At 64.2% G+C, this 27,852-nt stretch overlaps 1 protein-coding gene across 1 annotated transcript in view; it reads left to right on the plus strand.

The window, feature by feature from the left end:
* LOC101131561 (polycystin-1-like) overlaps positions 1 to 27,852 on the plus strand; it is a 121,841-nt gene that overhangs the window by 7,919 nt on the left and 86,070 nt on the right. The window contains 34 exon segments of the mRNA XM_063699579.1: positions 3,156 to 3,273; positions 8,383 to 8,454; positions 8,577 to 8,648; positions 8,917 to 9,086; positions 9,302 to 9,973; positions 10,092 to 10,275; positions 10,711 to 10,931; positions 11,120 to 11,235; positions 11,646 to 11,717; positions 11,719 to 11,773; positions 12,119 to 12,367; positions 12,607 to 12,722; positions 12,832 to 13,587; positions 14,491 to 14,622; positions 14,826 to 15,001; positions 15,335 to 15,468; positions 15,932 to 17,430; positions 17,432 to 19,552; positions 19,772 to 19,840; positions 19,842 to 19,928; positions 20,863 to 21,006; positions 21,134 to 21,413; positions 21,505 to 21,593; positions 21,596 to 21,720; positions 21,787 to 21,946; positions 22,337 to 22,399; positions 22,401 to 22,490; positions 23,860 to 23,911; positions 23,914 to 24,003; positions 24,728 to 24,777; positions 24,780 to 25,362; positions 25,658 to 25,814; positions 25,985 to 26,237; positions 26,362 to 26,557. Of these exon segments, the coding sequence (XP_063555649.1) occupies positions 3,156 to 3,273; positions 8,383 to 8,454; positions 8,577 to 8,648; positions 8,917 to 9,086; positions 9,302 to 9,973; positions 10,092 to 10,275; positions 10,711 to 10,931; positions 11,120 to 11,235; positions 11,646 to 11,717; positions 11,719 to 11,773; positions 12,119 to 12,367; positions 12,607 to 12,722; positions 12,832 to 13,587; positions 14,491 to 14,622; positions 14,826 to 15,001; positions 15,335 to 15,468; positions 15,932 to 17,430; positions 17,432 to 19,552; positions 19,772 to 19,840; positions 19,842 to 19,928; positions 20,863 to 21,006; positions 21,134 to 21,413; positions 21,505 to 21,593; positions 21,596 to 21,720; positions 21,787 to 21,946; positions 22,337 to 22,399; positions 22,401 to 22,490; positions 23,860 to 23,911; positions 23,914 to 24,003; positions 24,728 to 24,777; positions 24,780 to 25,362; positions 25,658 to 25,814; positions 25,985 to 26,237; positions 26,362 to 26,557 (9,423 nt within the window).

The raw sequence follows: 27,852 nt of genomic DNA on the forward strand, positions 1-27,852 counted from the left end.
CGAGAGCCTTTGGGAGCTTTGGGGAGGTTGTGCCAAGCTTGAGCCTCGACGTCCCCCTTCCCGGCTTTCTGTTGGCTCTTCTGAGGCCAGGGCATCTCTGTGAGGGCCTCCTGCTGGAGCCATCTCTGTGGATCTCCTCTGCCATCCTGGCCCACGTGTGGGTGATGCGCTGGCCACCATCTCGTGACAGTGGTCGGGCACTGCTGCCAAATGTGGGTCCCGCATCTGCAAGCCCCTCCCTGGGTCCCCTAGGGTATGGGGTGGTTCTGCCACTGCCCTCGCTCCCCCACCTTGGGGTGCCTCTCCCCCTGCTCGTGGGGGAGACCCTGCCTGGGATCTGCTTTCCAGCGAGGAATATACTTTGGAGGGAGACACACATGTTCTTTTCTGGAGCTCTGCAGTGGCCACGGCAGCCCAGCCCGCCAAGCACCCTGGAATGAAAACATCCCACTGCCGTCTGGGCCTGGCCTGCACTCTGCTGCCTGCGCTCCAGCTGGCTGAGGCCGGGCATGTCTGCAGGCACAGCGGCGGGGGCGTCACAGTCTCCCTGCAGAGTGAGCGCAGCTGGAAAATGCAGCTCACGCCCTTTCCCAGAACACCTCGCTCTTCATGGCTTGGCAGCTGTCCTCGCCTAGGGGCCGGGGTGCCCAGGCACTGGTGGCAGGAGAAGGGCTACATCTGGGGCTGAGGCGGGCTGGGTCCTTTTCTCCCTGCAGCTCCCGAGGCCCAGCCTTGGCCCAGCCTGGCGTTCCTGACCTTAGCAGCGCCATGATCTGAAGACAGGCTGGCTTCTGTGAGGCCATCTCGGAAAGGGCTTTGTGCCCAGGCAGAGGCGGAAGCCAGCTCTTCCTTCTGGTTGAGGCAGGAATGAGGCCAGCGCTGGGGCAAGCTCATGCCCAGGGAATGTCACAGCTGTGGGAGTACAGGGGCTCTGGGTTCTGAGCCCGTCCACTGTGCATCGTGGCCCTGGCCTCAGGATGGCTCGTGCCATCATTGGCTGTGCCCACAGCCGAGTGGGTGATGGGATTCCGGCTGCCCCGCTGGATCTGTGCTGCTGCCCTCTCCAGGGCACTGCTGTGCCTGCACAGCCGGGCGCAGATGGCCAGTTTGCTTGCCCCCCCACCACCACCCTCTTCCTACCTTGGCTTCTTCCATTGACACACTGGACCCTGCTGGCTGCCCGGGGAGGTGTTTGGGGGATGGTGTTGGGGGAGGAGGAGGGCCCCTTGAGCCTCAGTGTGCCCATCAGGAGCATAAGGTCAGTGCAGCACCTGCCCACACAGGCTGTGAAGGGTGGGAGTGGAGAGGGATGCAAGGGGGTCGCAACGCCTGGCTCCATGTCAGCTGCGTGCAGGGGCACCAGGAGCCGGCCCTCATTCTCCCCTTGAACTGGAAGGGTGGCCCCGACCCCAGCGGCAGGTGGCATACGTATGAAGCGCTCTCCTTCCTACACCCCACGGGTGGGCTCGTCTCCAAACGGCCCTTTTTGAGCTGGCTGTGTTTTTCCATCCGTGTAGGCAAGGACATCGCAGACTCCCCTTTCTCATCTCCCTCGTTCAGCCTCCGAGGCCGGAGTCTCCATCCCTGTGCCTGCCTGTGGGTCCCGGGAGGACCTGAGGCTGCCCATGTCACCCCCGGCGTCTCATCCTCGGGACAGTTCAGCCATGGGAGGGATCTGTAAGGACAGAATGCCGCTGAGCCTGGGGCTCCCCGGCTAGTCTCACACCCCGTGTCCGGGATCCAGAGACCCTCGTGCAGGGCTCTGTTGCCTGGGGCCTGGCAGCCTCGTCCTCTATCAGAGGCTGCAACCCCCACCCCTCGTGGGGCCAGGGTTGTGGCCGGCCTCCCTGGCCCTCCCCATGGAAGTGGTAGGCGGAGCCAGCAGCCGTCTGCCCAGCCCGGGGCTGCACTGTTTTTTTTCAAATGAGCACCGTCCCAAACTGCAGCCCGTTAATTTAAACAGGATCATTTCCGGCCCTGGAAGCCGCCTCACTCTCCTTAAATAGAAAGGAGCACAGCGCAGAGGGAAACAGATGAGGTCATGGCTCGGCTGGCCCAGCGAGGAAGGGGCCGCAGTGGGGGTGGCACTGCCGCCTGTCCCCTGCCCTCTCCAGCGCCCACACTGCACCCCATTTCCTCACCCTGGGCCTGCTCTCGGGAGGGACGGGCCTGGGGGTCCTCTTGCTGGGCGGAGGGGAACCGGCTCCTCCAGGAGAGGACGGGGCCTGGCAGGGGGCATGGGGCCTCCCTGGGTCTGGCGTCCTGTCCTGCCCCTGCCGAGGGAGGAGCGGTTACATAAGCTCCGCAGGCGGCCCCTCCGAGCCGGTCCCCCCAGCCCAGTTTCCAGTGAGGCGGCCAGCGCGGGTGGGGGTGACGGGCCTGGCGCACGCCCGCCACTGACCACACGCGTCTGGAATGTGCAGATGTTTCTTTGGGGGCTCTGTCCGGCCCCCAGACCCCACTCAGCATCTGGTCTGGGGAGTGGGCGCCTGGGGCACTCAGCTCTGAGTGTGAGGCTCTGAGGCAGGTCTGGTTTGTCTGGGGCCATTCCCTCTGCTGTGGATTGGGAGGGCCCCGGGAGCTGCCCCACACCCAGGGAAGTTCTCCTCAGTCCCACTGTTGCACGCCCCGACCCCGGCTCCCCCGGCCCAGGAGCGCCTGTGGGGCAGAAGGCCCAGCCCCAAGACTTCCCGGCCCTGCCAGCCTCAGGCTTCACCCACCCTCGCGCCAACTGTGGGCAGAGTCCAGAGGGAGGGCAGGAGAGCGAGCGCCTGGCTGGGAACACCCCTGAGGGGCCGAGGCTCCAGGGCGAGGGGGCCCGACCTGGGGTTCACACGCCCGGGTGGCGGGCAGACCTGCTGCAGCATGAGACACGTGTCAGCTACCTCGGGCTGGCAGGCTGGCCCTGCTGCCCACAGCCCTGGGACGTGGCCCCACCTGTGACAGGGGTGTGGAGGGGCAGCCTCCAGGCCTGGCCACACCCTCTGCTGTTGCTGCTCCTGCTCCAGGATTGGCAAGGATGCTGGGAAGGGGTGAAGACCCGTACTGTGGCCAGACACCTGGGACTTCCTTCTCCACCCAATGGTGCCCCAGCAGCCGCTAAGGAGCCTGCTGGGTCCCACGCTAGGATGGTCCTAACTCCTCCTGCCTTCCAGATCGGATGCTCGGCGCTGGGGGAGCCTGTTCTGTAATCGATAAACCCCGATCGACCTCACCACCTCTTGCTCAGCCTATATACCGCCATCTTCAGCAAACCTTGACGAAGGCCACAAAGTAAGCACAAGTACCCACGTAAAGACGTTAGGTCAAGGTGTAGCCCATGAGGTGGCAAGAAATGGGCTACATTTTCTACTTCAGAAAATTACGATAACCCTTATGAAACCTAAGGGTCGAAGGTGGATTTAGCAGTAAACTAAGAGTAGAGTGCTTAGTTGAACAGGGCCCTGAAGCGCGTACACACCGCCCGTCACCCTCCTCAAGTATATTTCAAAGGACATTTAACTAAAGCCCCTACGCATCTATATAGAGGAGATAAGTCGTAACATGGTAAGTGTACTGGAAAGTGCACTTGGACGAACCAGAGTGTAGCTTAACACAAAGCACCCAACTTACACTTAGGAGATTTCAACTCAACTTGACCGCTCTGAGCCAAACCTAGCCCCAAACCCATCCCACCTTACTACCAGACAACTTTAATCAAATCATTTACCCAAGGCCCCCTGTGTCCCGGGGCTGGGGCACCGTCCTGCCCCCCATGGGGGTGTACTCCTCCCAACAAGCTTGGCTTCAGCTTCCCTGGGAGCACATCCTGGCCCTCGGGCACCCATCAGGCTGTCCCTGTGCACCTGGCTCCCACCCTTCCAGCTCATAGCAGGAACTGGGGTGAGGAGTGCGTGGGGCAGCAAGGGCTTGGGACCCCAGAGGACCCTGCACTCTGCTCTGTGCTCTTGCCTGGGCTTAGGGCCGCTCGGTGGTCCTGCTGCCAGATGCCTGGGCCCTGCTGTGTCCCCCATCCTTGCAGGGAACCAGAACGTGGGGGCAGGGCATCAGACAGCGGCGATGATGTCACCTGGCGGGTGCAGAGGAAGCCCGAGGGGCGGGGTGGGGGGGCTGGTGCGAGGCTGCCTGGCTAGGCCTTGGCGTTCCCCCAGAGCGGTGATGGCAAAAGCAGATGGAGACGTGGAAAAGTATGGGAGAAAGCGGGGTGAGGACTCCACGGGGACCCCTGTACTGGTCCCTGTCCCTGAAGCCCACACCTGAGTCCTGCCCAGGGCAGATGCTTCCACACCCAGGGGGCACCTGAGTCCTACCCAGGGCAGACGCTTCCACACCCTGGGGGCTGGGGGACTGCACCTGGCTCCTGTCTGGGCCCCAGCTTCATTCCACTGCCCTGGGCCCTGGGAGCTCGGCCGAGTGGGGTCCCCAAGACCTTGCTGCATTTGTGGGCCTTGGGCTAGGGTGAGGGCCGGGAGAAGGAGCCAGCCTGGAGCCTGGCGCGCAGGGAGTGCATGGCCAGAACCGGTGACAGGCGGGGCTGCCTGCTGGCATGGAAGAAGTGTCCATGGCACCCCCAGGCCTGGTTCACAGTGGGATGGGCGGGGAGCGGGGGGGCTCTGGGGTCCTCGGCTGACCTGCCCCCACCCCTGCCCTGGCTTGTCAGCTCCCAGCAGCAGCCACTCTTGATGGATTTTCCAGAAAATGAGGTGTGGCCAAACATCTTCAGGCTTTTCCTTCTTTCCTTTCTCCCGTGGCCTGGGTGGGAGCTGCTCCCCATGCCTGTGCCCCTCCCCGGGGCAGTTTCACAGCTGTGTCCCTTCCAGGGGGCCTGCCTGTGTTCACCGTGGCCTCTGCAGCACCTCTCGCCCCTTAGGGCTGCTGCGCCTCAGGTCCCGGTGCCTCATTCTCCCTAAAGCATTGGCTCTGCTGCCGCCGCAGCCGCTGGAAAGTCCCTCCTCAGGTCTAACTGCAGTTCCTCACGGCACAGTGTTCCCCCTCGGGCATGGTGCTTGGGCAGCGGGTGTGAGTCCAGCTGCCTCACCCTGTCTCGAGAATGGCCTCTTGCTGGTCTCCCAGCCGCCACCCTGTCCCACTCCATGGCGGGGATGGTGTGGATGCCTAGCAGCGTGGCTGTGGGCCCACCCATCCTTATGGGCAGTGGGGAGCACCTCAGCCTGTGTCCCTACCTTGGTGTAGAGGAGGGGACGGCAGAGAAGCAGGGTTCAGTTAGGGGGGAAGCGGTGGCCCTGCTGGAGGGGCCGTTCCCTGTGTGCCTGGCCCCCAGATCCTCTCCCCTCCCGGAGCCCAGGGCACTGGCATAGGCTCTCTGAGTGTCCCACAGCCCCTGGGGGAAGGGAACTGCACCCCCAACCGTGCCCTCCATCCACAGATGGAACAAGAAGCTCCGGGAGCCAGTGCCCAGCATCTCATCTGTCTGGGCGCCCAGCCCAGGTGAGGGCCCGGCTCCACCGTCCGTGGCTGGTGCTGCTTCCTGGCACGGAGAAGGCCTTGGCTGCTCTGTCCCCTCAGCTGGGGTGGCCTCTGGTCCCCTTCTTTTGGTTCCCTTTTCAAGCCCTTGCCCTGGCCCCGGGCCCCACCGGGCAGCCTGTGTGTGTGTCTCTCCTGCGCCGGGTAGGCTGCTGCGGGAGCGGAGCTCCGGTGGGAGGAGCAGGGCTGGAGGCTGGCAGGGGCTGGGCGGGTGCTCAGGGATGGAGGCTGGCAGGGGCTGAGCGGGTGCTCAGGGATGGAGGCTGGCAGGGGCTGGCAGGGGCTGGGTGGGTGCTCAGGGATGGAGGCTGGCAGGGGCTGGCAGGGGCTGGGCGGGTGCTCAGGGATGGAGGCCGCCCCAGCTTGGGCCTGGCTGCCGGGTCGTCATTGCTGGGAAGAGCAAGTCTAGGCGGAGGCACCTGCTGGGTCACTCGTGGGGAGGGTGACACCTGGGGAAGTAGAGGCCCGTGGCAGGAGGTGAGGCCTCGGGGTCCTGGGGAGCAGGGGGGTGGTGTGCAGACCTGCGGAGCCACAGTCCCTGTGCCAGGAGCACTACTGGGAGTGCGTGGGACCAGGAGGGGTGCCCAGGGAGGGCGGCAGGGTGACCCCTGAGGTGCTTGAGGCCGAGGGGAGGTGGAGTTCTCGGTTTGCCCCAGCTCTCTGGCTTCTCACCTCCGCATCACCAGCTCCAGGACCTTGTTTGTAACTCGGGCAGCTCTGAAAAGAGAGACATGCTGCCGCCCTGTGGTTTCTGTTGCTTTTTCTTCACTGACTACTGACATGGGATGTTTTTCCCATGGCTGTGACCAATTGTGCTTCTTTTAATTGCCTGGTTTTTCTTTTTTTGTTTTTGGAGTTTTCTCTTTCTTTCCTCCCTCCCTCCCTCTCGCCCTCCGTCCTTTTTTTTTTGAGATGGAGCTTCACTCTTGCAGGATGGGGTGCTGGAGTGCAGGGGCGCGATCTCAGCTCACTGCAACTCTGCCTCCCGGGTTCAAGTGATTCTCCTGCCTAAGCCTCCTGAGTAGCTGGAATTACAGGTGCTTGCCACCACGCCTGACTAATTCTGTATTTTTAGTAGAGACAGGGTGTCTCCGTGTTGGTCAGTCAGGTCTTGAACTCCTGACCTCAGGTGATCCGCCCACCTCAGCCTCCCAAAGTCCTGGGATTACAGGCAGGAGCCATTGCACCCGGCTCTTTCCCCTTCTCCTTTTCTTCTCTCTCTCCTCCCTTTCTTTCTTTTCTTTTTTTTTTTTTTTTTTTTTTTGAGATGGAGTCTCGCTATGTCACCAGGCTGGATTGCAGTGGCGTGATCTTGGCTCACTGCAACCTTCGCCTTCCGGGTTCACATGATTCTCCTGCCTCACCCTCCCAAGTGGCTGGCACTAACAGGCTCCCGCCACCACGCCCAGCTAATTTTTGCATTTTTAGTAGAGACGGGGTTTCACCCTGTTGGCCAGGATGGTCTCGATCTCTTGATCTCACGATCCACCCACCTTGGCCTCCCAAAGTTCTGGGATTACAGGAGTGAGCCACCGTGCCCAGCCATCTTTCTTTTCTTGCTTTCTCTTTCTTTTCTTTCGAGACCGGGTCTTGCTCTGTCGCCCAGGCTGGACTGCAGTGGCACAATCATAGCTCACTGCAGCCTCGACCTCCCTGGCTCAAGCGATCCTCCTCAGCCCCCCGAGTAGTTGGAACTACAGCTACATACCACCATGCCTGGCTGATTCTTTTTTTCCTTGTAGAGATGGGGTCTTGCTATGCTGTCCATCCTGGTCTCAAACTCCTGGCCTTCCCAAAGTACTGGGATTACAGGCATAAGCCACCACAGCCAGTTTCCTTTTCTTCTTTTTAACTGGAATAGTTGACTTTTTCTTTATTAGCTGTGTGTCAGGAGGGTATTTTTGGCCTTTAGTATGTCGTCTAAGTTGCTAGTGCTTTTCTGAGATTGTAGTTTGTTTTCTAATTTTATTTATATTTTGCGTAGAAGTTGCGTATTTTAGATGGAGTTAGGTCGGCTGGTCTTTGATGTTTTATTTATTAATTATGTATGTATTTGTTTATTTTTGAGGTAGAGTCTCGCCATTTCACCCAGGCTGGAGTACAGTGATGCGATCTCAGCTCCCTGTAGCCTTGACCTCTCTGGGCTCAAGTGATTTTTCTCTCCTCTACCTCCCGAGTACTTGGGACCCCAGGCGCATGCTGCCATGCCTGGCTAATGTGTATTTTGTGTAGATACGGGGTCTCACTGTGTTGCCCAGGGTGGTTTCAAAATCCTGGGCTCAGGCGATCCTTCCATCTCAGCTCTCACGGTGCTGTGTTACCGGCATGTGCCCCAGTGCCTGGCCGTCTTGGAGGTCTTGTTTCTCTGGGTTTATGCCTCAAGGTGGCGCCTGCTCTCCTGTGCTCCCTGGTAGCCTGGTAGTGAGCCTGCTTCTCACACAGTCATACCTGGTTGTGGTCCCACAGTGGGACCACCCTGTTGGGTTCAGAACAGGAGATGGGGGCCCCTCGAGTCTGTGTGGGGGCTGTGGACAGGGTTGGGAGACCTTGGCTCTATGGGGGACTGTGGACAGGGGATGGGGGGCCTTCGCCCTGCGTGGGATGGGTTGGGGGTCCGTGCCCTTCCTGGCCCTGGGTGGACAGGTCCAAGTGGCACTCGGCATAGGGCTGAGATGGGTGCAGAGGGCTGAGGCCCCCAGGCCTCTCCTGGCTTGGTTTCCCCAGATGAGTGTTCATTTGGGTCTTCCATCAGAAAGGCCCCTCCTGACCTCTGGGATTGGGGAGCTCAAGGGTGGGAGGCCATAGCTTGGGGATGCTGGAAATGTGTGGGATGGGCCCAGGGATGGCCTCTGGCCTACTAAGGGCTCTGGCCCTGACCCACGGCCACTCACTCCTCAGAGACGTCTCCCACAACCTGCTCCGGGCGCTGGACGTTGGGCTCCTGGCGAACCTCTCGGCGCTGGCAGAGCTGTGAGTGTCCCCCAGTCGTGCCAGCATGCGGGGCTCACTCCGGGTGGGCTGGCGGCCCCGCCTCTTGCTGCTCAGCTGTGGGGGCTTCCGTCAGCTTTGCCGAATCCCCCCCTCTCTTCCAGGGATATAAGCAACAACAAGATTTCTACGTTAGAGGAAGGAATATTTGCTAATTTATTTAATTTAAGTGAAATGTAAGTTGTGGTTCTTTGGGTGGGGTCCTGGCTGGACCCCAGGCCCCCAATATCCCTTCTGCCCTCCCAGTTGGTCCGTGTCCCCTTCCAGGCTTGAGACCAGATCCTGGGGGCAGTTCACTGCCTGCTTGGAGCCCCCCAGTGCCGGCTTGGTTGGGGCAGGGGAGGCGGTGCTGTCAGGGTGGCTCCAGGGCCTGGTTGCCAGTGGGGGGCTGGCGTAGACCCTTCCCACCAGACCTGGTCCCCAACACCTGCCCCTGCCCCGCAGAAACCTGAGTGGGAACCCGTTTGAGTGTGACTGTGGCCTGGCGTGGCTGCCGCGATGGGCGGAGGAGCAGCAGGTGCGGGTGGTGCAGCCCGAGGCAGCCACGTGTGCTGGGCCTGGCTCCCTGGCTGGCCAGCCTCTGCTTGGCATCCCCTTGCTGGACAGTGGCTGTGGTGAGTGCCGGTGGGTGGAGCCAGCTCTGTCCTTCCCAGCCAGGTGGGACCTGGGCCCTGCAGACACTGGGCAGGGCTCAGGAAGGCCTCTCTGGGGGGGGGCCTCCGGGCCAAGGGAACAGCATGGGAGCCTGTGAGTGCGGCAGGCGGATGGGGGGGCGGTGGGGTGGAGCCAGGAGGAGCAGAACCCGGGGTCCAGTGGCTGCCTCTTCTAGGTGAGGAGTATGTCGCCTGCCTCCCTGACAACAGCTCAGGCACCGTGGCAGCAGTGTCCTTTTCAGCTGCCCACGAAGGCCTGCTTCAGCCAGAGGCCTGCAGCGCCTTCTGCTTCTCCACCGGCCAGGGCCTCGCAGCCCTCTCGGAGCAGGGCTGGTGCCTGTGTGGGGCGGCCCAGCCCTCCAGTGCCTCCTTCGCCTGCCTGTCCCTCTGCTCCAGCCCCCCGCCGCCTCCTGCCCCCACATGTAGGGGCCGCACCCTCCTCCAGCACGTCTTCCCTGCCTCCCCAGGGGCCGCCCTGGTGGGGCCCCACGGACCCCTGGCCTCTGGCCGGCTAGCAGCCTTCCACATCGCTGCCCCGCTCCCTGTCACTGCCACACGCTGGGACTTCGGAGATGGCTCCCCCGAGGTGGATGCTGCTGGGCCGGCTGCCTCGCATCGCTATGTGCTGCCTGGGCGCTATCACGTGACGGCCGTGCTGGCCCTGGGGGCCGGCTCAGCCCTGCTGGGGACGGACGTGCAGGTGGAGGCGGCACCTGCCACCCTGGAGCTCGTGTGCCCGTCCTCGGTGCAGAGTGACGAGAGCCTCGACCTCAGCATCCGGAACCGCGGTGGTTCAGGCCTGGAGGCCGCCTACAGCATCGTGGCCCTGGGCGAGGAGCCGGCCCGAGGTGAGTGTCTGCTGCCCACTCCCCTTCCTCCCCAGGGCCATCCAGATGGGGCAGAGCCTGGTACCCCCGTCTTGGGCCCACACTGACCGTTGACACCCTCGTTCCCACCGGTCTCCAGCGGTGCACCCGCTCTGCCCCTCGGACACGGAGATCTTCCCTGGCAGCGGGCACTGCTACCGCCTGGTGGTGGAGAAGGCGGCCTGGCTGCAGGCGCAGGAGCAGTGTCGGGCCTGGGCTGGGGCCGCCCTGGCAATGGTGGACAGTCCCGCCGTGCAGCGCTTCCTGGTCTCCCGGGTCACCAGGTGCCTGCCCTCACCCCCCGAGGGGCCATAGGTTGGGAGATCTCTGAAGCACTGGGGCAGAGCCTGCGGCTGGGGAGTCTCAGGAGGAGGGAGGTGGGAGCTGGGCCGGCCCTGGTGAGCAGGTGGCGCCGGCCGGTGGGGCCGTTCCTGTCAGCTCTGCAGATGCAGAGGTGGACACGAGCTGGGGGCAGCCTCCGGACACTCCTGGGCACGCCATACGGGAGGTGGCCTGCACGGGGATCCCTGCTGGTGCCCACAGGCCCCGTGGGTGGGTGCTGCTGTGAGCCTGGGCTGGTGGGCCCTGCTCTCCGGGCTCTGAGCCTCAGTTTCCCCATCTGGAAAGGGGGACAGTGATGGGGCTCCCAGCGGGCTGCTGTGAGGGTGGGAGGATGGAGAAGTGCCCTGAGCCCCCTGCCATCCCACACCCGCCCCCAGGAGCCTAGACGTGTGGATCGGCTTCTCGACTGTGCAGGGGGTGGAGGTGGGCCCAGCGCCGCAGGGCGAGGCCTTCAGCCTGGAGAGCTGCCAGAACTGGCTGCCCGGGGAGCCACACCCAGCCACAGCCGAGCACTGCGTCCGGCTCGGGCCCACCGGGTGGTGTAACACCGACCTGTGCTCAGCGCCGCACAGCTACGTCTGCGAGCTGCGGCCCGGAGGTGTGCGGGGGGCCAGGCAGGGGCCTGAGACGCTGGCTGTGGTTAGGGGCCTGCCGGGCGCCCGCGGTGGAGCCTGGGCTGAGGAGGAGGGGCTGGTGGGGGGGTTCTCGGGCGGCTCGGTCCCCAGTCTGTTCGTCCTGGTGTCCTGGGCCCTGGCACGGCGCCTCACTGTGCACTCGCCACCCCAGGCCCAGTGCAGGATGCCGAGAACCTCCTCGTGGGAGCGCCCAGTGGGGACCTGCAGGGACCCCTGACGCCTCTGGCACAGCAGGACGGCCTCTCAGCCCCGCACGAGCCCGTGGAGGTAGTCGGCCCCCCACGTTCTACAACCTGCCCTCCTGCCTGCCCCTGGAGGCCTTGCCTGCCCTGCCCACTGTGGGTCTCGCCAAAAAACTTGGGGGCCTTAATGTTGCTTGTGCCCAGTGAAGATGGTTGGGAAAATCCAGAGTGCAGAGAGGAAAGCGTTTATTCACATTACCCCCAGGCTTTTTCTCTGAGTGTGTGTGAGTTATTCCTGAAAGGCAGGTCAGGGGTCCTGCCCCCCATGGACAGTTTCCATCGGAGTCTTCCTCTCGAGCGACAGGAGCCAGGCCTGTGGGGGTCCGATGGCTTGCTCTCCTTCCCTCCCCTCTTCCTGGGAAGTTCGGGTGGGGGGAGTCTGGGCTTCAGGCTGGGGTGGGGTCTGTGGAGCTGAGGCGGCCCCCTGCCCACCAGGTCATGGTATTCCCGGGCCTGCGTCTGAGCCGTGAAGCCTTCCTCACCACGGCCGAATTTGGGACCCAGGAGGCTCCGGCGGCCCGCCCAGCTGCGGCTGCAGGTGTACCGGCTCCTCAGCACAGCAGGTGGGACTCTGGGGTGGTGGGCGCCGCAGGACTCGGGGTGGCCTCTCTGAGCTCTCACGTCTGCTGGTCCTGTGGCCACCAGAGTGGTTCCCAGTCTTAGGTGGACAGAGCAGGGGTTCCAGAGACACCAGCTCATTCCAGGTGTGTCCTGGGGGTGGATTGGGTGGGGCCGGCCTGGGTCAGTCGGCTGGCCGGAGACAGGGACGCAGCACTGGGCTGGGAGTGCTGCCCGGGCGGGGAGACCTGTCCTCACAGCAAGGCCAGGCTTGCTGGTGCAGGCAGTTGGGCATCTCTGACGGTGGCCCGTGGGCGAATCAGGGCCCCAACACCCTCCCCTCCTCGCAGGGACCCCGGAGAACGGCAGCGAGCCTGAGAGCAGGTCCCCGGACAACAGGACCCAGCTGGTCCCCGCGTGCATGCCAGGGGGATGCTGGTGCCCTGGAGCCAACATCTGCTTGCCGCTGGACGCCTCCTGCCACCCCCAGGCCTGCGCCAATGGCTGCACGTCAGGGCCAGGGCTACCCGGGGCCCCCTATGCGCTATGGAGAGAGTTCCTCTTCTCCGTTCCCGCGGGGCCCCCCCGCGCAGTACTCGGTGTGTGGCCCTGACCTGGGTCTGTTCCCTGCATCTCCTCAGGCCACCTTCCTGTCTGCTGCCCAAGGTCTGGGTCTGCTCACCAGACACACCCAGCCTGCAGGCCCCTCCCACGTCCTTGTCACCTCTGACCTCCGACCTCCAGCCTCCGACCTCTGCAGTGCCCTTGCCCCTCCCAGTGGGAGAAGCTCTCGCCTGGGCCCTTGGCACGAGCTGTGCCTCCTCTTTCTCTCTCCCAGCACAGCCGCTCCTTCCTGTCTGCCAGGTCTTGGCCTGTGTCCTCTCCCCGTGTGTCCCCCTGTCTGCAACTGTCCTGCCTGTCCTTGTCAGGAGCACTGTGGGGAGGCTCCCTGAGGTGTGGCTGACGAAGCGGGGAGCCCTGCGTGTCCACCCTCATCCGTCGTGCAGGGGTCCACGGGCCATGACCGTGAGGACGTGATGCAGCCCTGCCTCCCTCTCCACAGGTCACCCTCCACGGCCAGGATGTCCTCATGCTCCCTGGTGACCTCGTTGGCTTGCAGCACGATGCTGGCCCTGGCGCCCTCCTGCACTGCTCGCCGGCTCCCAGCCACCCTGGTCCCCAGGCCCCGTACCTCTCCGCCAACGCCTCGTCATGGCTGCCCCACTTGCCAGCCCAGCTGGAGGGCACTTGGGCCTGCCCTGCCTGTGCCCTGCGGCTGCTTGCAGCCACGGAACAGCTCACCGTGCTGCTGGGCCTGAGGCCCAACCCTGGGCTGCGGCTGCCTGGGCGCTATGAGGTCCGGGCAGAGGTGGGCAATGGCGTGTCCAGGCACAACCTGTCCTGCAGCTTTGACGTGGTCTCCCCAGTGGCTGGGCTGCGGGTCATCTACCCTGCCCCCCATCACGGCCGCCTCTACGTGCCCACCAACGGCTCAGCCTTGGTGCTCCAGGTGGACTCTGGTGCCAACGCCACGGCCACGGCTCGCTGGCCCGGGGGCAGTGTCAGCGCCCGCTTTGAGAATGCCTGCCCTGCCCTGGTGGCCACCTTCGTGCCCGGCTGCCCCTGGGAGACCAATGATACCCTGTTCTCAGCGGTAGCACTGCCGTGGCTCAGTGAGGGGGAGCACGTGATGGACGTTGTGGTGGAAAACAGCGCCAGCCGGGCCAACCTCAGCCTGCGGGTGACGGCGGAGGAGCCCATCTGTGGCCTCCGCGCCACGCCCAGCCCCGAGGCCCGTGTACTGCAGGGAGTCCTAGTGGTGAGTATGGCCGAGGCTCCACCACCAGCCCCCAGGCAGGTGCCTGCAGACAGGGTGCTCACACAGGGCGTGAGGCCTGGCTTCCCAGTGAGGGCAGCAGCCCAGTTACTGGGGACGTCGGCCCCGGGCAGGTCCTGCTGGCTGGCTCCTCAGGCTACCTGGTGGGCTTTAAATTCCTGGAAAGTCACGGCTCTGACAGCGGCTCCGCTAACTCATTCCACTGTCTCATTTCACGAGATGAATTTAAAACTCCGCTCCCTGACCTCACACGAGCCCCCGTGAGTCTCTCACGCCCTCTGCTGTGTTCTCGCCTGGCTAAAGCGAGTGGCTTTTGAGGTGGAGTCTGAACCCCTGATGGGAAACTGCGGGCTGCCCGCGGTGCCACCATGCTGGGTACATGGGGGACAGGGCTGTCTCCGTCTTGCGGGTACCTGCCCCTTCACCAGGGGCCTTGGGAGGGGCCATCAGAAATGGCGTGACCTGTGCAGCCTGTCCTGGGTTCTGTAAGCCAGTGTAGGTGCTGTCCCTGTGAGGCCCATGTGCCTCCCCTCACTGCTCCGAGCTCTCTGGCTGAGGAACTGGGGCAGGAGCCCCAGGAGGGTCTGAGAAGACTCAGAGGGAGGTGGACTCTTTGTAGCTGGTACTAGGTTTGCTTTACAGATGGGGAAACTGAGGCACAGAGAGGTTGAGGCATTAATAGGCATTACTACATGGCTGGCTGGAGAGCCGGACAGTCAGTGTCCCAGCCCGGGCTTGGCTCCCATGGCATGCAGAGCCCCGGGCACCTCCTCTCCTCTGTGCCCCGCGTGGGACTCTCCAGCCTGACGGGAGGTGTGTCCAGGAGGCGACAGGCTAAGGGCAGAGTCCTCCGCAGAGCCCAGGCTGACACCAGTCCCCCCGCAGAGGTACAGCCCCGTGGTGGAGGCCGGCTCGGACATGGTCTTCCGGTGGACCATCAACGACAAGCAGTCCCTGACCTTCCAGAACGTGGTCTTCAATGTCATTTAGCAGAGCGCGGCGGTCTTCAAGCTCTCAGTAGGTGGGCGGGGGTGGGGAGGGGAGGGGATGGGGCGGGGTGGGGCGGGGGCGGGCTCCACCTTCACCTTCACCTCTGCCTTCTGCTCTGCTTCATGCTGCCCGAGGACGCTGCCATGGCTGTGGGTGCGTGGAGGGAGGGACGCCAAGCAGGGCCAGGCCTCTCACCTGCCACCTGGGCCGACTGATGCCTGTCCCTGCAGCTGACGGCCTCCAACCACGTGAGCAACGTCACTGTGAACTACAACGTCACCGTGGAGCGGATGAACAGGATGCAGGGCCTGCGGGTCTCCACAGTGCCGGCCGTGCTGTCCCCCAATGCCACGCTGGCACTGACGGCGGGCGTGCTGGTGGACTCGGCCGTGGAGGTGGCCTTCCTGTGAGTGACTCGGGGGCCGGTCTGGGGTGGGCACCAGGCTCTTGTCCCGGCCCCAGCCTCAGCCGAGGGACCCCACATCAGGGGGTTGCTTTTCTGAGCCTCGGTTTCCCTGTCTGTTGGGAGGTACTGGGTGCACAGGAGCCCTGAGGCTGCACGGGAGCCGGGAGAGGACTCAGCACAGCCGGGTGGGCCCTGAATGGAGGCCCGGGGCGTGACTGCAGAGTGGAGCCTCGGCTGGGTCCCAAGCACCCCCTGCCCCGCCACCGCGCACCTGTGCCCCGCCACTGCGCACCCCTGTCCCGGTTCACTCACTGCCTCCCACCGCCCCGGCAGGTGGACCTTTGGGGATGGGGAGCAGGCCCTCCACCAGTTCCAGCCTCCGTACAACGAGTCCTTCCCGGTTCCAGACCCCTCGGTGGCCCAGGTGCTGGTGGAGCACAATGTCACGCACACCTACGCTGCCCCAGGTGAGGGATGAGGGGGTGAGGGGGCCACTGCCTTTCAGGCTCTGAGCACGGGGCCCCCCAGTCCCCCAGTCAAGCTGCCCCGCTTCCTCCCCAACAGCCCTCACTGTGACCTCACCTGGGCTGATGGCTTAGGCCCCTACTGGGGTGAGGGAGAGGCCAGGCGTGGGGGCAGTGGACAGGGAAGCTGGGCCCCCTGAACTGCCCTCCCCCCCCGGCCTGGCTCTTGCTGCTCTGCTGCCCCGAGTGCAGCTGCACTTGGAGGCGGTGCCGTCCTCACCAGGCAGCCCTCAGTGCTGCTGCACCTGTGCTCCGTCCCGCACGTGGCTTGGGAGCCTGGGACCCTTAAGGCTGGGCCGCAGGTGCAGCCGTTCACCCCGGGCTCCTCAGGCGGGGGGGCTTCTGCCGAGCAGGTGGGGAGCAGGTGGGGGTGCCGCGGCTGCCCCACTTGGGCCTGTCCCCACAGGTGAGTACGTCCTGACCGTCTTGGCATCTAATCCCTTTGAGAACCGGACGCAGCAGGTGCCTGTGAGCGTGCGCGCCTCCCTGCCCTCCATGGCTGTGGGTGTGAGTGATGGCGTCCTGGTGGCCGGCCGGCCCATCACCTTCTACCCGCACCCGCTGCCCTCGCCTGGGGGTGTTCTTTACACGTTGGACTTCGGGGACGGCTCCCCTGTCCTGACCCAGAGCCATCCGGCTGCCAACCACACCTATGCCTCGAGGGGCACCTACCACGTGCGCCTGGAGGTCAACAACACGGTGAGCGGTGCGGCGGCCCAGGCGGATGTGTGCGTCTTTGAGGAGCTCCGCGGGCTCAGCGTGGACATGAGCCTGGCCGTAGAGCAGGGTGCCCCCGTGGTGGTCAGCGCCGCGGTGCAGACGGGCGACAACATCACGTGGACCTTCGAGATGGGGGACGGCACCGTGCCGTCGGGCCCGGAGGCCACAGTGGAGCATGTGTACCTGCGGGCACAGAACTGCACAGTGACCGTGGGTGCGGCCAGCCCCGCCGGCCACCTGGCCCGGAGCCTGCACGTGCTGGTCTTCGTCCTGGAGGTGCTGCGCGTCGAGCCCACCGCCTGCATCCCCACGCAGCCTGACGCGCGGCTCACGGCCTACGTCACCGGGAACCCGGCCCACTACCTCTTCGATTGGACCTTTGGGGATGGCTCCTCCAACACGACCGTGCGGGGGTGCCCGACGGTGACGCACAACTTCACGCGGAGTGGCACGTTCCCCCTGGCGCTGGTGCTGTCCAGCCGCGTGAACAGGGCGCATTACTTCACCAGCATCTGCGTGGAGCCAGAGGTGGGCAACGTCACCCTGCAGCCAGAGAGGCAGTTTGTGCAGCTTGGGGACGAGGCCCGGCTGGTGGCATGTGCCTGGCCCCCGTTCCCCTACCGCTATACCTGGGACTTTGGCACTGAGGAAGCCGCCCCCGCCCGTGCCGGGGGCCCTGAGGTGACGTTCATCTACCGAGACCCAGGCTCCTATCTTGTGACAGTCACCGCGTCCAACAACATCTCCGCTGCCAATGACTCAGCCCTGGTGGAGGTGCAGGAGCCCGTGCTGGTCACCAGCATCAAGGTCAGTGGCTCCCTTGGGCTGGAGCTGCAGCAGCCCTACCTGTTCTCTGCTGTGGGCCGTGGGCGCCCCGCCAGCTACCTGTGGGATCTGGGGGATGGTGGGCGGCTCGAGGGTCCGGAGGTCACCCACGCTTACAACAGCACAGGTGACTTCACCGTTAGGGTGGCCGGCTGGAATGAGGTGAGCCGCAGCGAGGCCTGGCTCAATGTGACGGTGAGGCGGCGCGTGCGGGGGCTCGTCGTCAATGCCAGCCGCACAGTGGTGCCCCTGAATGGGAGCGTGAGCTTCAGCACCTCGCTGGAGGCCGGCAGTGATGTGCGCTATTCCTGGGTGCTCTGTGACCGCTGCACGCCCATCCCTGGGGTTCCTACCATCTCTTTACACCTTCCGCTCCGTTGGCACCTTCAATATCATCGTCACGGCTGAGAACGAGGTGGGCTCCACCCAGGACAGCATCTTCGTCTATGTCCTGCAGCTCATAGAGGGGCTGCAGGTGGTGGGCGGTGGCCGCTACTTCCCCACCAACCACACGGTACAGCTGCAGGCCGTGGTCAGGGACGGCACCAACATATCCTACAGCTGGACTGCCTGGAGGGACAGGGGCCCGGCCCTGGCCGGCAGCGGCAAAGGCTTCTCGCTCACCGCGCTTGAGGCCGGCACCTACCATGTGCAGCTGCGGGCCACCAACATGCTGGGCAGCGCCTGGGACAACTGCACCGTGGACTTCGTGGAGCCTGTGGGGTGGCTGATGGTGGCCGCCTCCCCGAACCCAGCTGCCGTCAACACAAGCGTCACCCTCAGTGCCGAGCTGGCTGGTGGCAGTGGTGTCGTATACACTTGGTCCTTGGAGGAGGGGCTGAGCTGGGAGACCCCCGAGTCATTTACCACCCACAGCTTCCCCACACCCGGCCTGCACTTGGTCACCATGACGGCAGGGAACCCGCTGGGCTCAGCCAACGCCACTGTGTAAGTGGATGTGCAGGTGCCTGTGAGTGGCCTCAGCATCAGGGCCAGCGAGCCGGGAGGCAGCTTCGTGGTGGCCGGGTCCTCTGTGCCCTTTTGGGGGCAGCTGGCCACGGGCACCAATGTGAGCTGGTGCTGGGCTGTGCCCGGCAGAAGCAGCAAGCGTGGCTCTCATGTCACCATGGTCTTCCCGGATGCTGGCACCTTTTCCATCCGGCTCAATGCCTCCAACGCAGTCAGCTGGGTCTCAGCCACGTACAACCTCACGGTGGAGGAGCCGATCGTGGGCCTGGTGCTGTGGGCCAGCAGCAAGGTGGTGGCGCCCGGGCAGCTTGTCCATTTTCAGATCCTGCTGGCTGCCGGCTCAGCTGTCACCTTCCGCCTGCAGGTCGGCGGGGCCAGCCCCGAGGTGCTCCCCGGGCCCCGTTTCTCCCACAGCTTCCCCCGCGTCGGAGACCACGTGGTGAGCGTGCAGGGCAAAAACCACGTGAGCTGGGCCCAGGCGCAGGTGCGCATCGTGGTGCTGGAGGCCGTGAGCGGGCTGCAGGTGCCCAACTGCTGCGAGCCTGGCATCGCCACGGGCACTGAGAGGAACTTCACAGCCCGCGTGCAGCGCGGCTCTTGGGTCGCCGACGCCTGGTACTTCTCACTGCAGAAGGTCCAGGGCGACTCGCTGGTCATCCTGTCGGGCCGCAACGTCACCTACACGCCCGCGGCCGCGAGGCTGTTGGAAATCCAGGTGCGCGCCTTCAACGCCCTGGGCAGTGAGAACCGCACGCTGGTGCTGGAGGTTCAGGACGCTGTCCAGTATGTGGCCCTGCGGAGTGGCCCCTGCTTCACCAACCGCTCGGCGCAGTTTGAGGCCGCCACCAGCCCCAGCCCCCGGCGCGTGGCCTACCACTGGGACTTTGGGGATGGGTCCCCAGGGCAGGACACAGATGAGCCCAGGGCTGAGCACTCCTACCTGAGGCCTGGGGACTACCGCGTGCAGGTGAACGCCTCCAACCTGGTGAGCTTCTTCGTGGCGCAGGCCACGGTGACCGTCCAGGTGCTGGCCTGCCGGGAGCCGGAGGTGGACGTGGTCCTGCCCCTGCAGGTGCTGATGCGGCGATCACAGCGCAACTACCTGGATGCCCACGTTGAGCTGCGCGACTGCGTCACCTACCAGACTGAGTACCGCTGGGAGGTGTACTGCACCGCCAGCTGCCAGCGGCCGGGGCGCCCGGCGCGTGTGGCCCTGCCCGGCGTGGATGTGAGCCGGCCTCACCTGGTGCTGCCGCGGTTGGCGCTGCCTGTGGGGCACTACTGCTTTGTGTTTGTCGTGTCATTTGGGGACACGCCACTGGCACGGAGCATCCAGGCCAATGTGACGGTGGCCCCCGAGCGCCTGGTGCCCATCACTGAGGGTGGCTCATACCGCGTGTGGTCAGACACACAGGACCTGGTGCTGGATGAGAGCGAGTCCTACGACCCCAACCTGGAGGACGGCGACCGGACGCCGCTCAGTTTCCACTGGGCCTGTGTGGCTTCGACACAGGTCAGTGCGTGGCAGGGCCGTCATCCCTGCCCCTCACCCGTCCACACCCATGAGCCCAGAGAACACCCAGCTTGCCACCAGGGCTGGCCCGTCCTCAGTGCCTGGTGGGTCCCGTCCCAGCATGGGGAGGGGGTCTCCCGCGCTGTCTCCTGGGCCGGGCTCTGCTTTAAAACTGGATGGGGTTCTCAGGCCACGTCGCCCCTTGTTCTTGGCCTGCAGAGGGAGGCTGGTGGGTGTGCGCTGAACTTTGGGCCCCGCGGGAGCAGCACGGTCACCATTCCACGGGAGCGGCTGGCGGCTGGCGGCTGGCGTGGAGTACACCTTCAGCCTCACCGTGTGGAAGGCCGGCCGCAAGGAGGAGGCCACCAACCAGACGGTGGGTGCCGCCCGCCCCTCGGCCACTTGCCTTGGACAGCCCAGCCTCCCTGCTCATCTACTGTTTCCCGTGTTTTAGTGCTGGTGGAGGCTGCGCGCCCTTCCCTCTCTGTTTCTGTTGCAAATTCTATGTAACACGACAGCCTGCTTCAGCTTTGCTTCCTTCCAAACCTGCCACAGTTCCATGTACAGTCTTCAAGCCACATATGCTCTAGTGACAAAAGCTACACAGTCCCCCAGCGATACCAACAGTGAGGAAGAGCCCCTTCCCACCCCAGAGGCAGCCACTGTCCCCAGCCCATGTCCCTGTTGCTGGATGTGGTGGGCTGGTTCTCACCCTCACGCTCCCCTCTCTGGACCGGCCAGGAGGCTTGGTGACCCTGAGCCCGTGGTGGCTGCTCCTGCTGCTGTCTGGTGGGGCCTGCTGGTGCCCCAGAGTGGGTGTCTGTTCCCCAGTCCCTGCTTTCCTCAGCTGGCCTGATTGGGGGTCTGCCCAGAGGGGTCGTCTGAGGGGAGGGTGTGGGAGCAGGTTCCATCCCGGCTCAGCCTCCTGACCCAGGCCCTGGCTAAGGGCTGCAGGAGTCTGTGAGTCAGGCCTACGTGGCAACTGCGGTCCTCGCACCCACACATACGTCTGTTCCCACACGCATCCCCCCAGGGGCCCTCAGTGAGCATTGCCTGCCTCCTGCCAGGGTCCAGCTGGGTGCAGTACACCAGAACACACACCCCAGTGTCCTCTGCCCTGTGTATGCCCTTCCGCCGCCCAAGTTGGAAGGTGGCAAACCGGATGAGTATCCTGGGAGGGGGTGAGCTCACCGGCAGTGGCCAGGCCCCTGGGAAACCTGGAGTTTGGGAGCAGCATCCTCCACGGGTCCCCCAGACCTTCCAGCAGGCCAAATAGACCTGTGTTGGAGGTAAGCCCACTCCCACGCCAGGTGCTGATCCGGAGTGGCCGGGTGCCCATTGTGTCCTTGGAGTGTGTGTCCTGCAAGGCGCAGGCCGTGTACGAAGTGAGCCGCAGCTCCTACGTGTACCTGGAGGGCCGCTGCCTCAATTGCAGCAGCGGCTCCAAGCGAGGGGTGAGTGTTGAGCAGGGTGTGGGCGGGCTGGGGATGGGTCCCATGGCTGAGGGGACGGGGCCTGCAGGCAGAAGTGGGGCTGACAGGGCAGAGGGTTGCGCCCCCTCACCATCCCTTCTGCCTGCAGCGGTGGGCTGCACGTACGTTCAGCAACAAGACGCTGGTGCTGGATGAGACCACCACATCCACGGGCAGCGCAGGCATGCGACTGGTGCTGCGGCGGGGCGTGCTGCGGGACGGCGAGGGATACACCTTCACGCTCACGGTGCTGGGCCGCTCTGGCGAGGAGGAGGGCTGCGCCTCCATCCGCCTGTCCCCCAACCGCCCGCCACTGGGGGGCTCTTGCCGCCTCTTCCCACTGGGCGCTGTGCACGCCCTCACCACCAAGGTGCACTTCGAATGCATGGGTGAGTGCAGGCCTGCGTGGGGGGAGCAGCGGGATCCCCCGACTCTGACGTCGTGGAGCCCTCCCGTGATGCTGTGGGGACCGTCCCTCAGGCTGGCATGACGCGGAGGATGCTGGTGCCCCGCTGGTGTACGCCCTGCTGCTGCGGCGCTGTCGCCAGGGCCACTGCGAGGAGTTCTGTTTGTCTACAAGGGCAGCCTCTCCAGCTACGAAGCAGTGCTGCCCCCGGGTTTCAGGCCACACTTCGAGGTGGGCCTGGCCGTGGTGGTGCAGGACCAACTGGGAGCCGCTGTGGTCGCCCTCAACAGGTGAGCCAGGCCATGGGAGGGCGCCCCCGAGACTGCCACCTGCTCACCACCCCCCTCTGCTCTTAGGTCTCTGGCCATCACCCTCCCAGAGCCCAACGGCAGCGCAACGGGGCTCACAGTCTGGCTGCACGGGCTCACCACTAGTGTGCTCCTGGGGCTGCTGCGGCAGGCCAATCCCCAGCATGTCATTGAGTACTCGCTGGCCCTGGTCACCGTGCTGAACGAGGTGAGTGCAGCCTGGGAGGGGACCTCACATCTGCTGCATGCGTGCTGGGGACCAAGACCTGTACCCCTGCCTGGAGCTTTGCGGAGGGCTCATCCCGGGCTCCAGAGATAAATCCCAGTGACCCTGAAGCAGCACCCCGACCTTCCGCTCCCAGCAGCCACACCCACCGGGCCCTCTCCGGCGTCTGCTTTCCACAATGCAGCCCCCGCCCAGGAGGGCCCATGTGCTTACCCTGTTTTGCCCATGAAGAAACAGCTCAGTGTTGCGGGTCAGTGCCCACATCACACAGCATCTAGCACGTAACTGCACCCCGGGAGTCGTGGACATCTGCTGGCCTCCTGCCGGCCTCCTGCCCTGCTGACAGCTTGCTGTGCCCCCTGCCTGCCCCAGTACGAGCAGGCCCTGGAAGTGGCGGCAGAGCCCAAGCACGAGCGGCAGCGCCGATCCCAGATAACGCAAGAACATCACAGAGACTCTGGTGTCCCTGCGGGTCCACACTGTGGATGACATCCAGCAGATCGCTGCTGCGCTGGCCCAGTGCATGGTCTCCTTCCCTCCTCCTATCCGCCATCCTCTCCTCCCCTCCTTCCTCCTCCCCTTCCCCCTCCTCCCATCCCCCTCCTCCCCTCTCCCATCCTCCCTCCTCCCATCCCCCTCCTCCCCTCCTCCCTCCTCCCCTCCTCCCTCCTCCCATCCCCCTCCTCTCCTCCCCTTCTCTCCCCTCCTCCCCTCCCCTCCTCTTTCCCTACCCTCCTCCCCTCCCCTCCTCTTTCCCTACCCTCCTCCCCTCCCCTCCTCTTTCCCTACCCTCCTCCCCTCTCCTCCTCTTCTCCTCCCCTCCTCTTCCCTCTCCTCTTCCCCTCCCCTCCTCTTCCCTCTCCTCTTCCCCTCCCCTCCTCATCCCTCCCCTCTTCATCCCTCCCCTCTTTCCCTCCCCTCTTCCCCTCCCCTCCTCATCCCTCCCCTCTTCATCCCTCCCCTCTTTCCCTCCCCTCTTCCCCTCCCCTCCTCATCCCTCCCCTCTTTCCCCTCTTCCCCTCCCCTTCTCTCCCCTCCCCTTTCTCCCCCTTCTCTCCCCTCCCCTCTCTCCCCTTCTCTCCCCTCCCCTCTCCCCTTCTCTCCCCTCCCCTCTCCCCTCCCCTCTCCCCTTCTCACTCCTTCTCTCCCCTCCCCTTCTCACTCCCTCTCCCCTCCCCTCTCCCCTCCCCCTTCTCTCCCCTCCCCTCTCCCCTCCCCCCTTCTCTCCCCTCCCCTCTCCCCCTCCCCTCTCCCCTCCCCGTTTCTCTCCCCTCTCCCCCTTCTCTCCCCTCCCCTCTCCCCCTTCTCTCCCCTCCCCTCTCCCCCTTCCCTCCCCTCCCCTCTCCCCCTTCCCTCCCCTCCCCTCTCCCCCTTCCTTCCCCTCTCCCCCTTCTCTCCCCTCCCCTCCCCTCTCCCCCTTCTCTCCCCTCCCCTCCCCTCTCCCCCTTCTCTCCCCTCCCCTCCCCTCTCCCCCTTCTCTCCCCTCCCCTCTCCTCTCCCCCTTCTCTCCCCTCCCCTCTCCTCTCCCCCTTCTCTCCCCTCCCCTCTCCTCTCCCCCTTCTCTCCCCTTCCCTCTCCTCTCCCCCCTTTTCTCCCCTTCCCTCTCCTCTCCCCCCTTTTCTCCACTCCCCTCTCCTCTCTCCCCTTCTCATCCTCCTCTCATGTGAAGAGGTGCCTTGTGTGGTCGGTGGACTGCATCACGTGTTCCCCAGGTGGAGGCCCTGGGTCATGCAGAGCCACAGAAAATGCTTAGTGAGGAGGCTATGGGGGTCCAGTCAAGTGGGCTCTCCAGCTGCAGGGCTGGGGGTGGGAGCCAGGTGAGGACCCGTGTAGAGAGGAGGGCGTGTGCAAGGAGTGGGCCAGGAGCGGGGCTGGACACTGCTGGCTCCACACAGGGGCCCAGCAGGGAGCTCGTATGCCGCTCGTGCCTGAAGCAGATGCTGCACAAGCTGAGGCCATGATGCGCATCCTGCAGGCAGAGACCACCGTGGGCACCGTGACGCCCACCGCCATCGGAGACAGCATCCTCAACATCACAGGTGCCGCGGCCTGTGCCCCACGCCACCCGTCCGCCCCACGTGGCCCGTCCGCCCCATGCCGCCCTTTCCTCTGCCTCCCTCCTCCCCACAACTGCCTCGCCTTTGCCCCATCCCATCTTCGTCCCCCTCCCCTTCCCCAATTCCCATCCTCATCCCCCTCCCCCAATTCCCATCCTCATCCCGCTCCCCCAATTCCCATCCTTATCTCCCTCCCCCAATTCCGGTCCTTATCCCCTCCCCCAATTCCCATTCTCCTCCCCCTCCCCCTTCCCTATTACCATCCCTTTTCTCCATCTCTCTCCCCTTTTCTCCATTTCCCCCCGATCCTCCCCGTCCTTTTGTCCATTCCCCTCATCTTCCTTATTCCCCTTATCCCCCTTCCCCTCCCTTATCCCCCTTCCCCTCCCTTATCCGAGTTATCCCCCTTCCCCTCCCTTTCCCCCTGCTCCTCTTCTTCTCCCCTTTCTCTTTTCTCTACCCTTTTCCTTCCTTTTTCCTCCCTCTCCCCATCATTCCCCTCATCTTCGTCCCCATCCCCATCCCCTTCCCCCTCCCCCTCCACCACTCTCTCTCCAGCTTCCCCCTTCCTTCTGCCTGCACCTCGCTCTCTGCCCCCTCAGGTTCCCCCTTTCTCCCAGCCCCCACCCTCCGGCTCCCCTTTTTTGCCTGCCCCCACCCTCCCTCTGCCTTCCTGTCTCTGCACTGACCTCACGCCTGTCTGCAGGAGACCTCATCCACCTGGCCAGCTCAGATGTGCGGGCACCACAGCCCTCAGAGCTGGGAGCCGAGAGCTGGGAGCCGAGTCACCATCGCGGATGGTGGCGTCCCAGGCCTACAACCTGACCTCTGCCCTCATGCGCATCCTCATGCGCTCCCGCGTGCTCAACGAGGAGCCCCTGACGCTGACGGGCGAGGAGATCGTGGCCCAGGGCAAGCGCTCGGACCCGTGGAGCCTGCTGTGCTATGGCTGCACCCCAGGGCCTGGCTGCCACTTCTCCATCCCCGAGGCTTTCAGCGGGGCCCTGGCCAACTTCAGTGACGTGGTGCAGCTCATCTTTCTGGTGGACTCCAATCCCTTTCCCTTTGGCTATATCAGCAACTACACCGTCTCCACCAAGGTGGCCTCGATGGCGTTCCAGACACAAGCCGGCGCCCAGATCCCCATCGAGCGGCTGGCCTCAGAGTGCGCCATCACCGTGAAGGTGCCCAACAACTCGGACTGGGTTGCCCGGGGCCACCACAGCTCTGCCAACTCCGTTGTGGTCCAGCCCCAGGCCTCCGTCGGTGCTGTGGTCACCCTGGACAGCAGCAACCCTGCGGCCGTGCTGCATCTGCAGCTCAACTATACGCTGCTGGACGGTGCGTGCAGCGGGTGGGGCACACGCGGCCCCCTGGCCTTGTTCTTGGGGGGAAGGCGTTTCTCGTAGGGCTTCCATGGGTGTCTCTGGTGAAATTTGCTTTCTGTTTCATGGGCTGCTGGGGGCCTGGCCGGAGAGGAGCTGGGGGCCACGGAGAAGCAGGTGCCAGCTCTGGTGCAGAGGCTCCTATGGCCTTTCAGGCCCGTGGCAGAGGGTGGGCTCAGGAGGGCCATCATGGGTGTCCCCCGGGTGGTTGAGCTTCCTGGCAGGCGTGTGACCTGCGCGTTCTGCCCCAGACCGCTACCTGTCTGAGGAACCCGAGCCCTACCTGGCAGTCTATCTGCACTCGGAGCCCCGGCCCAATGAGCACAACTGCTCGGCTAGCAGGAGGATCCGCCCAGAGTCACTCCAGGGTGCCAACCACCGGCCCTACACCTTCTTCATTTCCCCGGGGTGAGCTCTGCGGGCCGGCCTGGCAGGGCAGGGCAGGGCATCATTGCCTGGGTTACTGGCCCTATGGGGACGGCAGGCAGCGAGGGAACTGGACCGGGTATGGGCTCTGGGACTCTGACATCCAACCTGGCGGAGCCTGGGCTCACGTCCACTGCCCCTTCCCTGCCCAGGACCAGAGACCCAGCGGGGAGTTACCATCTGAACCTCTCCAGCCACTTCCGCTGGTCGGCGCTGGAGGTGTCCGTGGGCCTGTACACGTCCCTGTGCCAGTACTTCAGCGAGGAGGACGTGGTGTGGCGGACAGAGGCGCTGCTGCCCCTGGAGGAGACCTCGCCCTGCCAGGCCGTCTGCCTCACCCGCCACCTCGCCGCCTTCAGCGCCAGCCTCTTCGTGCCCCCAAGCCATGTCCGCTTTGTCTTTCCTGTGAGTGACCCTGTGCTCCTGGGAGCCTCTGCAGAGTTGAGGAGGGCCTGGGTGGGCTCGGCTCTATCCTGAGAAGGCACAGCTTGCACGTGACCTCCTGGGCCTGGCGGCTGTGTCCTCACAGGAGCCGACAGCGGATGTAAACTACATCGTCATGCTGACATGTGCTGTGTGCCTGGTGACCTACATGGTCATGGCCGCCATCGTGCACAAGCTGGACCAGTTGGATGCCAGCCGGGGCCGCGCCATCCCCTTCTGTGGGCAGCGGGGCCGCTTCAAGTACGAGATCCTTGTCAAGACAGGCTGGGGCCGTGGCTCAGGTGAGGGGCGCAGTGGGGTGGCAGGGCCTCCCCTGCTCTCACTGGCTGTGCTGGTTGCACCCTCTGGGAGTGAGTCTCGTCGCAGGTGTCAGAACAAGGCAGTTTTTGCAGTGCTGTGTGAAGGGCTCGTGTGTTCATCCTGGGAATGACCCCGTGAGCACTCACTGTCCCTGAGGACTAGGACAGCTCCTAGCTGGAAGTAGGTGCCAGTCAGTCAGGGTGGGCAGCCCATGTTCTGCACAGTAGCGTGGCCCCACAAGTGACGTGAGCATCGCTACCACTGTGGGAGACCGTGCATCTACCCGCGATCCTGACTGCATAGCTCGTCTCTCAGACAGAGGCGCCAGCACCCTCCCCGTGGCTGTTTCTTCAATACCTCCATTTTCCTTTCATTGGAATTGCCCTTCTGGCATTCCCTTTTTGTTTTCGTTTTTTTTTTTGGAGACGGAGTCTCGCTCTGTTGCCCAGGCTGGAGTGCAATGGCGTGATCTTGGCTCACAGCAACTTCCAGCTCCTGGGTTTAAGCGATTCCCCTTAAGCGATTCTCCTGAGTAGCTGGGAGTACAGGTGCACGCCACCACACCCAGTTAATTTTTCACCATGTCGGCCAGGCGAACTCCTGACCTCAGGTGATCCGCCTGCCTCGGCCTGCCAGAGTGCTGGGATGACAGGTGTGAGCCACCACACCTGGCCGTGTTCCCATTTTTTATCTCCGTGCTGCTTTCATCTTCATTGCCCAGTTCTTTCTTTTGATTACCTACTTTTAAAAACTGTCGACTGGGCGCGGTGGCTCACACCTGTAATCCGAGCACTTTGGGAGGCCGAGGCAGGCAAATCACGGGGTCAGGAGATCGAGACCATCCTGGCTAACGGTGAAACTCTGTCTCTACTAAAAAATACAAAAAAATTAGCCCAGCGTGGTGGCAGGCGCCTGTAGTCCCAGCTCCTCGGGAGACTGAGGCAGGAGAATGGCGTGAACCCGGGAGGCAGAGCTTGCAGTGAGCTGAGATTGCGCCACTGCACTCCAGCCTGGGTGACACAGCAAGACTCCATCTCAAAAAAAAAAGAAAAAAAATACTGTCACCTGGGTCTGTCACTGGGAGAGGAGGTGACACAGCTTCACGCTTTGCAGTCTGTGCATGAACTGAGGGACGGGTGTGTGGTGCGGGTCACTGGTTGTGGCATGACTGAGGCGTGGACAGGTGTGCAGTGCGGGTCACTGGTTGTGGTGTGGACTGAGGCGTGTGCAGCCATGTTTGCATGTCACAAGTTACAGTTCTTTCCATGTAACTTAA

This window comes from Gorilla gorilla, chromosome 18 (genome assembly GCF_029281585.2).
Source record: "Gorilla gorilla gorilla isolate KB3781 chromosome 18, NHGRI_mGorGor1-v2.1_pri, whole genome shotgun sequence".
Lineage (NCBI taxonomy): Eukaryota > Metazoa > Chordata > Mammalia > Primates > Hominidae > Gorilla > Gorilla gorilla.